The following is a 15813-nucleotide window of genomic DNA, read 5'->3' as shown; positions in this document are numbered from 1 at the left end:
CCAATTAAATTTGATACCAAATTCAAATTAATGAATCTTCGATTCTTCATGTAAAGTTTAGGGCCATTTTTCTGATTGAATCATTTTTCTGATTTCAAAGATAAAGTTGTGAGCTATGGGTTTTTGGGTTGAGCTCAAATCTATGTGCATGTCCTATGCATGTCGTGTACATACAATGTATGAGCGAGCTTAATACGAAGAGAACGAACGAGTACAAGAAACAATTTCGTCCATATCCTTCTCTCTTCCTACTTTCCACTCTAATTTCTCTCTTTTCCCTCAAAATTATCTCTTCTCCATAAGGCGACTGACCTTTAATACGTTTTTTTTTTCAGTTAATTACAGGAGAAGCCAAACCTTATTTTAGTGTTTGTAAATTTGGATCGAGAGAGGGAGAAGACAAAAGAAATGAAAACCCACATATAAATCAAAGAAATGATAAAAAAAATAAAAAATAAAAAATGAAGGATTTGGGTCTCCTCCAAAAAAACACCAAACCAATCACTTCAACTCCAAAAATCCATCAATCAAAAAGCAAAATTAAGCAAACCCAGTTCATAAAACCTACGAATGCAAAGGTAAACGTCGAAGAAGATGAGTGGGTTAGAGAGAGAGAGACAGAGAGCTCTTGTGCATATTCGAAATGTAGAGAGAGAGAGAGAGAGAGAGAGAGAGAGAGAGAGAGAGAGAGAGAGAGAGAGAGAGAGAGAGAGAGAGAGAGAGAGAGAGAGAGAGAGAGAGAGAGCGTGGATGAAGAAGATGAGTGGGTTAGAGAGAGCTCTTGGATGAAGATGGGTGGGTTAGGGTTCTTTGAACTAGAATTGGGGAGAGAGATTTTCGCTCTCTCCTCACTATTACTTTTTCTACAAAATGAGAAATGAGAGCTTAAATTTCCAGATAAACCATTTATATGGGAGGGTAATTTGGTCATTTCAAGATGTAGGAAAAATCCTATTTCTGTTCCAAGATTAAAAAATTGTCATATTTATAGGTATTTCCCAATTTTATTTTTCACCTATAGAGTAGGCAAATATTGGGTTTTTTGTGTTCTCCCTGTAACGTAGGTATATTATACATGTATTTTAACGCTAAGATGGAGGTATCATATATGCTTTCAATTTCATCGTTTTCTATTACCTTGTACAACACAATATATGAATATGATGATTCAACCAGTTGAGAATCTTCCTGTAACTATGAGCGGTACTACCCCTTCTTCTTCATCTCATCATGCGTAAGTACATCCTATATCTAGCTTTTTAGCTGCTCTTCTATACTTGAAACTACTCCTGCTTTTGGTTATGAACAAGTATTCTTTTAGGTTTACAGTTTTGATACTAGGCTTGCTCTTCTAATCATATATTTATAATATTGCACAAGCTGAGTTCGATATAGTTTCTTCTCAAATTATTATTATAAAAAAAAAGGAAAGAGAGTTTGAAACTATTACAATGATTTTGAGGAAGGGAGTTTCGAAATTATTACAATATTTAGGGGAGGGGAGTTTCAAAACCATTACAGTAATTTAAGGGAGAGGGAGTTCGAACCCAGGATGCAACAACCTATTCAATATAATCTAACTCAACAAAATAAAGAAAAATAATAACGAGTAAAAATAATACCCCAAACCTAAACCGTGGTAGAAGTTACTTGAGGAAGCTCATCAGTTTGTTCTTCAGGTTCTGTTGCAAAACGTTGGATGATCATATTCAGATAGTCTTCCAATTTATCAAATGTACGAACAACTAATGCAACTGCACTTTCATACAACGTTTTAAGGTATTCGCTGGCATACTCAGCTACAACCTTCACAAACCAACCAACCCAGAAGAATCCGGCGACTTTCCCTAAACCTGGCACGAGGATTACTATTTCTAAAATCAAGGCAAGAGTTCCAAAGAGGAGGCTAATCTTATTGATCATTGATTTTGCCAAATCCAAATTAGGGTGAGCTTGCACGTGGAGTATTCTAGAGGCAATTAGTAATCCGCCATAAGCAATTAGCGCAACAATAAGGGACACCATAGCCGGATAGTCTGTGTCGAATAGAGACTCATTTCTAGCTCCTTGCTTCAGTGGGAGGAAACCGCCTAGCATGATGATGAAGGAACATATATATTTATGCACCTTTTCAAAACGTTCTTTGCTTCTGCTGTTATATATATATAATGAGAAAATTAAATAGAATTGCATTAATGAATTATCTACAGTATTTAACTAATAAGAAAATGCTAGAGATACCATATTTTTGTTGTGTACTAATATGATATGGCAAGTGATGTGTACATACCACTCCAATTAATGAATTTATCTCATTATATATATAGTTAATGAGAAAATTAAATAGAATTGCATTAATGAATTATCTACAATATATAACTAATAAGAAAATGTTAGAGAGACCATATTTTTGTTGTGTACTAATATGATATGACAAGTGATGTATACATATCACGTCAATTAATGAATTTATCTTATTGAATGTTGGTTATATAAATCAATATATATATATATATATATATTAATCAAACCGATATATCATCTAAAATCAACTAATTAAGAAGAACATATGATATATCTATAAATTAATCAAGTCATTATATCATCTAAAATCAACTAATTGAGAACGTATGATATACCTATAAATTAATCAAGCCAATATATCATATGAAATCAACTGATTAAGTAGGTAGGTTGTAACAGAGTACCTAGCTAGCTGCTATTTTCTTCAATGTTTGTTAACAATGAATCGATCTAGAGTTCTAGACATCCAACGCTCTTAATTTCTCAAAAAATGCCTAGACTTATAAAGAGCTGAGTTGTATAGATTAATTGCTAATTAATGAGTTCTTTTTGGTCTCCCATCATTTTCCCCAAATAAAAGGCAAAATAAAAAAGGCAAGCAGAGTATACACTTACCCTTCTATTTCTGTATGTTGAGGGACACTAACAGCAACGTCTGGGACCCGATCCATCTGATTATATATGACACTTCTGTACAGAGGAACACAAAAACAAAATTCATATCGAAGACTCGTCACACCTTCACACACACAGACGCAAGAGCTCTGTTTTCTCTTTTCGAAAACCGAGAGCTCTGTTTTTTTGTTTTGTTTTGTTTAAATTCCGGCAAAAGAGGACTCCAAAACAGATTTGCAACGAAGAATATGGCCAATTGCAGCCATCAAGGTTAAGACAGTACTTAAGATGGCAAGCAGATATTCAAATGGTACCATAACGGTCCGGCGGTGAGTGCGATTTGAGCTACGCACAAAATGAAAGCACAAAAAAAAAAAGGCACTTACTTTTGTGGGCAGGCAAGGGTAGAAGAAGGGAAGGAGCGTGGATGTCGTCTTCAAATGCAAATTAATGAACCAGAAACATGATTTTGCGAGTGAAAAAGTGCAGCTGGGCTGTGCGGGAATGTTGGGCAGAAGAGAAGACTGTCTCTGATTATATTTATACCGGTGTAGGAATAAGATTGGTCACTTTCTTCGAACATGCAAAACAAAGATAGAAAGCGACTTTGTTGGCTTTTGATACAGTATACTGAAGGCGACTTTTTGTATGAATGTTTACTGAAAGCGACTTATTGGGGAAAAGGATCCTGGATTATTTTTCTAGAGATGTTGGGGATCTCATGATCATGGTTGTTCATCGTACATTGTTCGGTCATTTTTTATTTAGTACTATTTATATTTAATTTTAAATTTTGAAATAATTTCTGATTTCATAATGTACGATAAACGGTTATAATCACAGGATCTCCAAAAAAAAGATTCAACGACTATCATTTTTCTTTTTTTGATGGACATAATTGGTTTTGAGACCGTTCGCCGGATCCCTTTCCTTTTTTTGGGTGGACTTAATTGCTTTTGAGACCGTATATTGAAAGCAACTTAGTGAGGTATTTGGTTTGCTGGTCATGGACTAATTTGGTTTCGAGACCCTGAAAGCGACATTTTTGCCCCTTTACTTTGTTTATTTTGGTCCAAATCACTTATTTGGTTTTGAGACTCTGAAGGCGTCATTGTCGCCGTTTTACTCTCCACTGGCTATTTTGGTCATAGACTTATTTGGTTTCTAGATTGTATAATCGAATATTGTTTTGACAGTACTGTTCACTAAAAGTAATGCAGCAGTTTTGTTGAAAACAAATCGGTCGAAGTGTATCGTGTGTGCTATTTAGAACTACAGTCTAATTGTATTACTTTTTATCTGTAAGTGAGAGGTTTTAGATTCAATTCTTGCCAAAAGTGAATGTGAACCATATTATTACTAACTTATTGTGAGGCTAAGCACATCATTTCCCTTTAGTGTCGGTAAAATTGTTTGTTTAAAGAAGAAAAAAACATGGGTAGTAAAGTAAATTCACACACACTAAATTTTACAATTTTTTTTCAAAGCCTCACCCAAAAAGATCTTAACATCCTCTAATTTTGAAAAATAAAATAATAAAAAAAAAACTTCTCTCCCCAATCCACATGCCCTTTTTTTCTTCCTTTCTCCTTCCTATTTTAAAATAAAAATAAAAATTATTTTCACACACAAAGTGTGGGGCATATGCTTGTTAATATTAATAGAACTTTGGTCGTCGACTAAAATTCTAAAAAATTACTATTCTAATTCTTTAATTAAAACTAAATACAAATAAAATTTATGGGCAATTTAGTAATTACATGAACATGAATTTTACTGTTTTTTTTATGTTAACCTCGTATGGTCATGTAATATTAACAGGCCCTGAAAACTGCTTAACATTGTCTCCTGAAAAAATGCTAGAAATCCGGACGCCTGCGCAGCGTATAAGCCGTCTTCCCTTCATTCTCTTCCTGAGAGCCATAGAATAAGAATGTGGCATCTCCAGCAAGTTGCTGCATTGGAAACATTGGCAAAGTAGTTAGCACACACAAATGTGAATAAGAGTGCGGAGTCTTTAGAAATACGGATGATAACTGATGGTACCATTTGATACGCCTCGATCCCGATGTCCAAAGGACAAAAGGATGGTCACGTGCTAGCTGACATCCGAAGATGAAGTAAGCCATTTAATGAATGTATATACTGAGAACATGCATATAATTTTTCGCGCACCACGCAAGCCAACACTGTCTACCCTGATGTTTGGAGGATATCGAGGTCGAGCTGTCACCTGTAGTCCACAAGACCGTCGTCAACTGCATTAAGAGCAGACTTCAGCACCCGCGCGAATTGCAGTCGGGCTGTGTTTAGCATTTCTTTGACACCATTTAGCAGTTTCTTAAAAAGAGCCACATTTTTTTTTTTTTTTTTTTGTAACATAAAAAGAGCCACTTTGGATTGGAGCCTGTTATTTAGTGGCATGTGTGGATGAAGAGGAGCCGATGAGAGTTGATGAGAAAAGCGGGTATGAAGGTCGTTACACACGCAATATGTGCGTGCCAATTGATGGTTTGTAAATTAGATCAAGCGTCCCTAATAATAAATACATAGGTACATTAACATCTAAATAAGGCCAAATCAGATAAATGGTTCTCGTAATTATTTGAAAAATAAACTCTTGTGGTAAAAAATGCGGATTTAAACCCGTGTAGTGTAATGTAGTCGGTTAACAAATTTAGTTCAAAAGTAATTTTTCCGTTAAATATCAGTTAAATGTATAGGTAAAATTGTACTTTGACGTGATGTTGTGAAAAACAATATTTAGCATACTTGAACAATCGTTTTGGCTTTAACAAAGACTATGCACTGTGCTCATCGGGGGTTCGAAATGGGTACCATTACCATAGTTAGTGCAGATGTTGGATGAACACTAAGATGTCATTTTTTTTATCGGAAAGTTGAAGACAAAAGTCGTAGGTTTCCAAAAGTTTGAAAGAAACTTTGATTAAAACACAATCATTATTATCAATTGAACTGCGATTGAATCACAAGATTGAAAATAAAAAAATAGGCAGAAAAAAGGTAACATCCCGTGGACAAAACATTATAAAATATCATAACACAATTCAGATGATGTTTCAGAAGACATAAAGATCGTCAAAACACGGATGAAGTTCCGGGTGGAAAAGAAAAGATTGCCAAACCAACTAAAATTAACAAAACAAAAAGCATGTTTCCCTCATAACATATTGCAACCTCGCATTCAACTAAATAGAATTGGAACCTAAAATTATAGAAAATGCTAGTGCCCGCGCGGTTCTAAGAAATCCGTAGCTCATGGGGTTACCACAATCCGGCCTGCAACTTGGTCAAGATCGCGTTGCCCGTTAGATGTGATTCTCCTCCCCCTGTCACAAGTTCAAAAGTAAAAATGCTCGGTCAGAGGCGAGGAAACAAAACAAGCCAATGCTGCCCAACAAAACCTTAACAGTTTATAGATGATACATCAACCACATCACTCACCCCTTTGGGTCAACATCAACGATGTTCAATTTCTGTAACTGTTGGAGAATGTGTCGGGCAATAGCACCACTGCTCTCGCAGAAATGTGGTGGACGACTTCCATTCCTCTGGCTTCCACCATAAATCCTACGGAAGGCACCTACACCAAGTCCTCCCCTCAAGTAGATCTTCCTTGCCATGGAGGCTACACATTATTGAAAGTCACATTGTCAATACCACAAACAACGAACAATTTGGGAAACATAAACAAATAAGTACAACGGCATAATCAAAAGCGAAAGAATGCTCACCAGCTCTGACATAGTACCAGTCAGGATCATAAGGAGCCAACTCCTTGAATCTTCCAGTCTTAACGATATCAGTCCATGGAGGAAGCTCAACCTGCTCACAAACATCAAAAGTTCAAAACCAAATGGACTCATAAACACGGTATGGAAATGACATAATGAATAAGAAAAACACAGAAAATTACACCCTCGAAATAAGTTCAAAATCCTAAATGAACTTGAGTAGAGAAAAATTCTACAATTCTACACAATATTAACAGAGCAGCTTGCTAAACATAACTTCATCAAAATCATCCAGAACAGCACAATCTACTTCGAGATCTTATTACTTCCGGGCTTATAACACGACAACCACCATCGAATTTTCAAGTAAACAAAATATACGAAAAAGTGAGGAAAAAAAAAAACCACGACAACCATAAGCAAGGCAAGATTCAATCAAATATGTACAATCCAATAAGGCAAATTAGATACTTCATAACAAGTTGTAATTGCATTCATCACGGCATATTAACTAAACATAAATCAGCTACAATTTCAACAAAATAATGTAAATGTCCAAGCTTTCTTAAGGGTTTCTAGAAAAATGGTTAATTACAAGCAACAGAAGCAAAAGGGCATCATTTTCCGAGTGTTTTCTATAATTTTCCTCCATTTTCTCGGAATCCAAACAAGGTGTTTAAAAGACAAAACACAAGTCAGCTACAATTTCAACAAACTAGTGTAAAGGTCCAAACTTTTTTAAATTTTTATTATAAAAAAAAAAATTAAAAAAAAAAAACAATAACGAACATCAAAGGCAAAAGGGATCGCTTTCTAAGAAATTTTTATCGATTTTCCATCATTTTCTCGGAATCCAAACAGGGGGTTAAGTAGGAATACCTTTCCAGATCGCTTCAGATGGGCGGCGTAAGCCTTGACAAATTCGTGAGGGGAAACATCCTTCACAGTTTTCGCAGTCGCCATTGCTGGAAATCAGAGAGAAGCAAATTAGAGCGCCTCTGAGCTGATGAGATATGAGACTGAGGAGGCTGACGAAGAAGATGGCTCTCGCTCTCGCTCTAGGGTTTCTCGTTCTGCTTTCGCAATTTATTTATAGCTCTTTCTTTCTGTCGATTTGGGCCCTTTTTTAGACCCGACTGCCGAGTTTGACCCGAAATAATGGGCCTCGGATAAGGGCCCAATTTGTTCTGTTTCAGCCCAAATTCAAGGATAGAAACGACGTCGTAAAAGGTGTTTCGTCCCTTACTTGAACAGCTGAGCCTCTGCAATCGCAGTTCGCACTTCTTTGCCGTATTTCGTTTCCCCCAAACCGAAACCCTAGAAGGCCTCTTACTGAGACAGCCATGGCGATGAAGCACCTTCTTACTACCCTAGCTCGCCGCCGGCCCCATAGACCGCCGTCTGCTCTCACCGCAGCCGTCCGATCCCAATCGACCTCACCCGCCGTCGCTACGTCACCTTCATCCCCATCCCTTCCCTCCCCTCCTCCACCAACCGCCATGATCTACGATCGATTGGCCGAGGGCGTCAAATCGAAGATCAAAAGGCTCGAGAACCCGGACCCGAGGTTCCTTAAGTACGGGTCGCCCCACCCGAGTCTCACGGACCACAGCCACATCCTCACCGCACCCGAGACACGTGTCACCACACTCCCCAACGGCCTTCGGGTGGCCACCGAGTCGAACCTCGCGTCTAAGACCGCCACTGTCGGAGTCTGGATCGACGCCGGGTCAAGGTTCGAAGATGACGAGACCAACGGCACGGCGCATTTCCTGGAGCACATGATCTTCAAGGGGACGGAGCAGAGGACGGCCCGTGATCTGGAGGAGGAGGTCGAGAACATGGGAGGTCACTTGAATGCGTACACATCGAGGGAGCAGACCACGTACTATGCCAAGGTGCTCGATTCCGATGTGCCGAAGGCCCTTTCGATTTTGGCTGATATCTTGCAGAACTCCAAGTTCGATGAGGACCGGATTTTGCGCGAGCGCGATGTGATTTTGAGGGAAATGGAGGAGGTAATCTCGTAAAAACTAAAACTTTTGGAAAATTGAGGTATTGGGGTTGTTTGGATTTTCGGGGATTAGTGATTTTCAATGTTGCCTGCTGTGGATGTAAAAATTTTAAATGTTCAATAGCATTCAAAGTAACTTGATTTATATGAAATTTGTGAACTTTAATGAGAAAATGTTCCTGGATATATGCATTGATTAGATACACTCTTCTAGACTTGAATCGGACATTTCGCAGTAGCTTGTGAACAATTACATATTTACTCTTATTTTGTGACTTGTATGAAAAACTTTGATAGGGATCCCGAAAACTGTTAAAGTTGAGGTTGCTTGTAATGGAAATGTACACTATCCAAGATTGGTTCATAATGCTTTTGAATAAATGTTCATATCATCGCCTTGGTACTGCAGGTCGAGAAACAACCCGAAGAAGTCATTTTTGACCATCTGCATGCAACTGCATTCCAGTACTCTCCTCTAGCCAGAACTATTCTTGGACCTGCTAACAACATTAAGACCATCTCCAAAGAGCATCTTCAGAACTATATCAAAACACATTACACTGCTCCCAGAATGGTAATTTAATATTTATGAATTTTTGTTTAAAATTTTTGTTTGTACTATATAGGAAAGCATGGAAGTGGTGTTGTCATTGCCCTTTGGTATTACTTTACATGACACATTGATAATCAGGAGTTTGTTTCCAGAAGTTGACTGTCCTGTGCTTAACTTGTTCTATTTTAGGTTATTGCTGCTTCAGGAGCTATCAAGCATGAAGATCTTGTTGGGTCAGTTAAGGGTTTGTTCACAAAACTCTCAGGAGATCCTACCACCGCCGGTCAGTTGGTTACGAAAGAACCTTCATTTTTTACCGGTTCTGAGGTAATGCATGTATCCTCTTATTTAACTTTTTTCTTGTACTTAATGTTTTTGCTTTCTCTTATAATTTATACATTTCTATTGATGTTGTGAAAATCAGGTCAGAATTGTGGATGATGACTTGCCTTTGGCACATTTTGCGGTTGCGTTCAGTGGTGCATCTTGGACTGATCCTGACTCTATTCCTCTAATGGTCATGCAAGCGATGCTGGGTTCATGGAATAAAAATGCTGGTGGTGGAAAGCACATGGGGTGAGCAATTTACATGGTTTTCAATTTCTGTGGGTTGAATACTTGATATCAACTCTGAGTTTATATTTTTGAAGATCATGCAATGTTTAACTTTGGTTGCTTTGTTGTAAACAGTTCAGAACTGGCACAGAGGGTTGCCATTAATGACATAGCAGAAAGCTATATGTCTTTCAACACCAACTATAAGGATACTGGCTTATTCGGTGTTTTTGCTACTGCTCCGGTGAGATTGCCTTTTGTGATATGAATCTTAGTTGTTTTCACTGGTTATTTCTTTTCAACCCAAATTTTTTACTTGGGCTTAATTCTTCTGTTGAACACCAAGGAGTTGTCGACTTTGGAAGTAGTTATTGTATTTTAATTTGGAAATTTGGGGAACTACCGAGGAAGATTAGTCTTATTTTTAGTTTGAGTGGAATTAGGTGGAGCCGAAGGATGAAACTACTGGACAATCACCTAACCAATTATTTCTTCTCCTCTTGTTCTTTGTCTCTATCTTTCTTTCCCCCTCCCTCTCCCTCCCCCTTTATTGTGATAAACAATTGTATATGTTTATTTATACATTACCAACTAGTTACTCATACTAATTTACTTCTACAACTCATATTGTGTTTTGTTTTAATTGCAGGCGGATTGCTTAGATGATTTGGCCTATGCAATCATGTATGAGGTCACCAAGTTAGTTTATCGAGTTTCAGAAGCTGATGTTATTCGTGCTCGTAATCAGGTAGCACTTGATTTCTAACTCTGTCTCACTTCTAGATTCATGCTTTCTTAAGCAATTATGCATGTTTTAATTTGTATTTTTTTTGGCGGTGCCCAATAAAAAAATGGTAAAACAGTTATGTTCTCCTTTGGTCATTGCATGTTTCTGAACATACCACTATATATAAGTTGACCCACTTATCATTGTTTCTTTTCTGGCAGTTGAAATCTTCGCTGCTTCTGCATTTGGATGGGACAAGTGCCGTAGCTGAAGATATTGGGCGTCAGGTACTTTTTTCTTCCCATATAGAAACACTGTTGAGAGAAATCAGCTTCGAACAATTGGAGTTGCTAATTTGATCTAGTTACCTAGACCTGGGATGATTCCCCAAGCTTATCTGTAGTCTTTATTACATTTAATTGGAATTGGTATATGTTTGCTGGCTGAGTTTAATTGCGGTAATTGAAAATCGGTACCTAGTGTTGATCGTTATTGCCTAGTTCTAGTGACAATGTAAGAGTAGACTACAAGAACTAATGTCTGTACTGGAAGCTGATTCTGTCCCTGTTGTTTTTTGACACTGCTTTTGCAGTTACTTACATATGGTCGAAGAATCCCCTTACCCGAGCTGTTTGCTAGAATTGATTCTGTTGATGCAAGCACCATCAAACGTGTTGCCAACCGATTCATCTATGACAGGGTATGAGTACAATCTGTTACCTAACTTGTCATAATTTATAATACATAAAGAGATTCTCTCAACCTCGTAGATCATGTAACCAAACCCTCATACTTGTGTTTGTTTGTTGCTGTCGGCAGGATATCACAATTGCAGCCATGGGTCCGATTACAAAATTGCCCGACTACAACTGGTTCAGACGCCGCACCTACTGGAACAGATACTAAGCTCCTAGTTTCTCTTTGCCTTAATTATTTCATAATTGCCCTTCACGATCGATTTGGTCTTGGAATATTTTATCGCTTTTATGCGATTTAGTTACCGGCCGCGGAGAGAGAGGTATTGAAGGCTGGTATATTTCTTCCCTCACACCCACCCACAAATATGTTGTAGGTTCTCTCACTGTTTTGTAACACTTGCATTTTCTTCAATAAGCATCGACGACGATGACGACGACTGCGAATGTGAATGTGATTTGCTAGACAGATTTTCCAAATGCGTTTCTACTGAGCTCTCTCGGCAATTTGTGAATAAACTTGCCAAGTTATTTGGTTTACCTGCATTCATTATTTCACCAATTTTGGTGTGCAAATTAAATAGTCGACTTGGTAGCTCAACCGTCGCCTGAACTCATGCCTACTGCCTTTTTAAATGTTTTGGAGGTCGAAATTCTTACTCTCGAATTGGGAATTTTTGTTTGGATAGTTCCACGCGCGGACAAGAATAGCTTCTCCTGCCTTGTCAAAGCCGTCGTAATTTACCATCAAACAAGTCTAAAGCTTTTTGGTCTTCCAACTCTTTGAACTATTACTCTAGTTGAAGTTAATCTTCTGAATTATTTTCATCAACTTTGCTGTCAAATACTACAACTTTGCTTCAAGAGGGAATCAGGTGCTAGACTCATGTTGGCATTTGACGGTAAAGTAAATGAAATTTAATCGATGGCGAGGGGATGGCTAGCTAATTTCAAATAGTTTAAGGGGTTAATATACCACAAATAATAGTTCGGAGGGTCAAATAACTATTACTACTTAAATTCAAAATGTGATGTATATAGTCATGCATTTGATTATATCCATTTATAAACTACTATTCTAATCTATAGGGAAATAAAGATTTGAACTTGAGTTTATGGGATAGACTTAACAAACTTGTCTAATCACATTTGTCTTGTAAAGCCTTGTTTGGTACAAAGGATTATATTGGATTGCTTCTGTTACATTTTACTCAATGCAAATGCCACAAGCTCCCATTTTGTTACTATTATCATTTTTAATTTTATTAGACTTATAATTCCAAACTAATTAATTGAAACGAACTGAAACCAAAGTTGTTTTTATGATGTAGGTTTAATCATATCATATCTTATTAAGCCCTAATGAAAAATATCCAAAAAAGGATAGTCATGAATTCATAAATGGGAAAGATTAAAAGTTAAAAAGAAACCAAGGGCCCTCAGTTGAAGAGATTTTTTAGTATGTTGAGAATACGGCATGTTACACCTAATGTCATAATACAAGTAGTTAAACACTTAAAAAATATTTTAACCACTTATATTATAACATTTAATGTATAAGATCGTGTTTTCGGCACACTAAAAATTTCACCAAAGTCGTCCACACAACCATTTGCAGTTGGAGTTGGAAGGAAACCCAAACACAATGTCAATGCGTATCAATACTGTCAATGTGGATATGTACTATGTAGGGCCCTTTAATTCTAGAGAGAGAAACAGAAGAGAGAGAGAGAGAGGCGCGTGAGTTGTTAGCTGTTAGTTAAGGAGAGTGGGTTTTTCAATATAGTGTCTCTCTCTCCTCTCTGTCTCTCTCTCTCTCTCTCCTCACATTGTAAGTATCGGAAAACAAAGAAACACAACGTGATTAAGTAGAGAATAAAACACACATTGCACTTAACATCCAGTCCTTTCCCTTCTGCCCACTTCCCCCCTCTCTCAGATTTCTCAGTCCCCAAACACCAAAACAAACCCACCTCTTGGATCTCATCGCCCCTCCCTCGTCTACATATCCCTCCCCCACCATTCCCATTCCCCCTTCAGATCCCACCTCCCCATTTCCCCAGTCCCAATTCCCATCTCTCTGCGGGAATCAAAACGAGGAGCTCACTCTGCTTTTGCTTTGCTTCACCGCACACTCCAATGGATTCCTTCACTGTCCCCTGTCCCAAGGCGTGCGCCGCCCCCGTTACCCGCCTCGGCTCCGCCGCCCGGCCGTCGCAGCCGCACCAGCACCTCCTGTCCTTCCACAACTGCCTCAATCGCTGCCCCATTCCCTCTCTGCAGATTTCTGGCCTTCAGGTGTGATTAATTCCGCATACCCTTTACTTGTTTAAGCTTTGTTTGTGTAAATTTCATTGCTTTTTGTAATTTCATGCTCTAATCTTGTAATTTGCTCAAATGGGTATGTTTGTATAGGTTGTATATCTTCATTTCGGAAGCTTCTTGAATATTAAAATAATAAATTGAATTTAACACGTGGGAAATACTGTTGTGTGCATTGAAATTCTTGTAGTTGAAGAATTTGTTAATCACAATTAGGATTTTGATTAAGCTGTAACTTAGTAATGTTACAAATTCTTACCAAAATGCTGTCTTTGGATTAAACCAGCAAGCTTCGACCGATAATTGATTTGATTTTGCTATAATCATTACTCTATGCTTTCATTTTTCAATAGGTTTTTGTAGCAGTGACAGTTATACGTATCGCAATCTAGATTTTACGTGATAAGTTGCCATTAATAATTGTTTTCTGATCATATGGTTAACTTGTGTAGAGCTCCGTCAGGAAGCAATCCTCTTCCTGGAAAGTGCAGGCACAGCTTAATGAGGTAAAACTGTTTGGAATCAGTTTAGTAGGTGGGTTTGATTGGCACCGTCGTATTGAATGTATAATTGATTACTTTCTGAATCCAAAGGTTACAGCTGAGAAATCCTCAAATTCTGTACCCATAAACAACAAGAAGTCTGAAGATGGATCACAGGAAGGGAAAGACGAGTCTTCCAGTCAAACCAATATTCCAGATGCAGCATCAATCTCCGCATTCATGGCTCAAGTTTCAGACCTTGTTAAGTAAGTTGCTGCGACTCTTGTTTGTAATTGGTATCCATATAGCATCGACTATGTTTTGGACATCAATTATTTTCATTAACATGATATCATTTTCGTGAGCAGGTTAGTTGATTCGAGAGACATTGTGGAGCTGGAAATGAAGCAACTAGATTTAGAGCTTGTGATTAGAAAAAAAGAAGCTTTGGCGCCACCACCACCAGCTCCCGTTTCCCAACAACCAGCACACTATTATTCCATACCACCACCTCAACAAGCACCAGCACTAGCACCAGCATCAGCTCCTGCTCCTGCTCCAGCACCCGGTCCAGCAGCACCTGCATTACCCGCCCCTGCAAAGACAAGCACATCATCTCACCCTCCACTGAAATGCCCCATGGCTGGAACCTTTTACCGCAGTCCTGCACCTGGTGAACCACCTTTTGTTAAGGTAAGTGTCTGTTACTTATCTATTAAAGCTTGAGTTCCACGAGATATGGGAGATGACACACATCATTACCTAAATTATGTGTGCGCATGAACATGTCTTCCATATTAACATATCGAAATGTTGCGTTAGCCCTTGAGAGTGCTTACGCTCTGTGTTACTCAAATAAATGTTCAGGTTGGAGATAAAGTTCAGAAAGGTCAAGTTATTTGCATCATTGAGGCCATGAAATTGATGAACGAAATTGAGGTTTGTTTTTACATTGCTGTAGTCGATGATATGCACTGATGTGGCTTTACTTTCATTGGAAAGTTTTCTCAACTAATTGTTCCTTTCATCCTTCTGCAGGCTGATCAATCTGGAACCGTTGCTGAGATACTGGTCGAAGATACTAAACCAGTGAGCGTAGACACGGTAAGTAATCTTACTGCCTCTCTCTCACATAAGTACTCTCGAATAATGTGTTAATCTAAGCGATTTTTCTGCTTCTATGCAGCCTCTTTTTGTCATAGTACCATGAGAGCATTGAGCAAGGTTCGGACGAAGTTTTTTTGAAGGTTTTTGGTGATAGACACTCTTTGAAGATGTTTAATTCTCGAAGGACTTTTTGATACTGTTTATGTTCTCTTGTAACTTAAATTTAAATAATGTTTGTTTCAGTTGTCGAAAGATTGTCGGAATTCACATTTTTATAGTGTTAGGGACAGAGGCCGTGGTGTGTTATCAAAGATCAAGCAATGTGCTCTCCTTAAACTTTTGTTATGCCTTTTTTCTTTGTAAGTCAGTTTTACAAATTATGTATGAAGAAGTTCGTTTTTAATTATTTTGTTGCATATAAAACTCATTGTGTATTATACATTCAGCTTATTCTTCATTGTTTGCAAAGTGCTTCAATCTAAACTCGCTTTTCGGCTTTGGGAGGGCGGAATCACTTCGAGGAGAAGCACACAAAAGTGATTTTGATGGAAATAGGGATTAGTTCTTTTGTGTGATTTTGTGAGAAGCGGCTCATGCTTTCTTACCTTCCCAAATCACTTTCCGTACGATCCGATGTAAATGCGTTTTAGATTGATTTCTAAGGTATGTCCGAATGAAATGAAT

General features: G+C 38.0%; 3 protein-coding genes across 3 annotated transcripts; 2 read left to right on the top strand and 1 right to left on the bottom strand.

Annotated features, from left to right (window-relative positions):
• Positions 1 to 5944: 5944 nt before the first annotated feature.
• Positions 5945 to 7738, bottom strand: LOC137749367 (small ribosomal subunit protein eS19x-like). The gene is made up of 4 exons (XM_068489462.1): positions 7554 to 7738; positions 6675 to 6765; positions 6385 to 6568; positions 5945 to 6269 (listed from the first exon to the last, which is right to left on the bottom strand). Exons 1-4 carry the CDS (start codon positions 7635 to 7637, stop codon positions 6197 to 6199), a joined length of 432 nt encoding a protein of 143 aa, XP_068345563.1. The 5' UTR covers positions 7638 to 7738; the 3' UTR covers positions 5945 to 6196.
• Positions 7739 to 7942: 204 nt separating this feature from the next.
• LOC137707807 (probable mitochondrial-processing peptidase subunit beta, mitochondrial) lies at positions 7943 to 11758 on the top strand. The gene is made up of 9 exons (XM_068446723.1): positions 7943 to 8692; positions 9098 to 9262; positions 9431 to 9568; positions 9666 to 9817; positions 9932 to 10040; positions 10446 to 10544; positions 10745 to 10810; positions 11116 to 11223; positions 11343 to 11758. The coding sequence occupies exons 1-9, from the start codon at positions 8018 to 8020 to the stop codon at positions 11427 to 11429; spliced, it is 1599 nt and encodes a 532-aa protein (XP_068302824.1). The 5' UTR covers positions 7943 to 8017; the 3' UTR covers positions 11430 to 11758.
• A 1326-nt stretch (positions 11759 to 13084) lies between these two features.
• LOC137749532 (biotin carboxyl carrier protein of acetyl-CoA carboxylase 2, chloroplastic-like) lies at positions 13085 to 15532 on the top strand. Its single transcript, XM_068489640.1, has 7 exons — positions 13085 to 13516; positions 13993 to 14046; positions 14134 to 14288; positions 14391 to 14715; positions 14890 to 14961; positions 15061 to 15126; positions 15209 to 15532. Exons 1-7 carry the CDS (start codon positions 13358 to 13360, stop codon positions 15230 to 15232), a joined length of 855 nt encoding a protein of 284 aa, XP_068345741.1. The 5' UTR covers positions 13085 to 13357; the 3' UTR covers positions 15233 to 15532.
• Positions 15533 to 15813: the final 281 nt, after the last annotated feature.

Source organism: Pyrus communis, chromosome 11 (assembly GCF_963583255.1).
Source record: "Pyrus communis chromosome 11, drPyrComm1.1, whole genome shotgun sequence".
Classification (NCBI taxonomy): Eukaryota; Viridiplantae; Streptophyta; class Magnoliopsida; order Rosales; family Rosaceae; genus Pyrus; species Pyrus communis.
The sequence above is the reverse complement of the archived record's forward strand: the minus strand, read 5'-3'. Positions and strand labels throughout refer to the sequence as shown.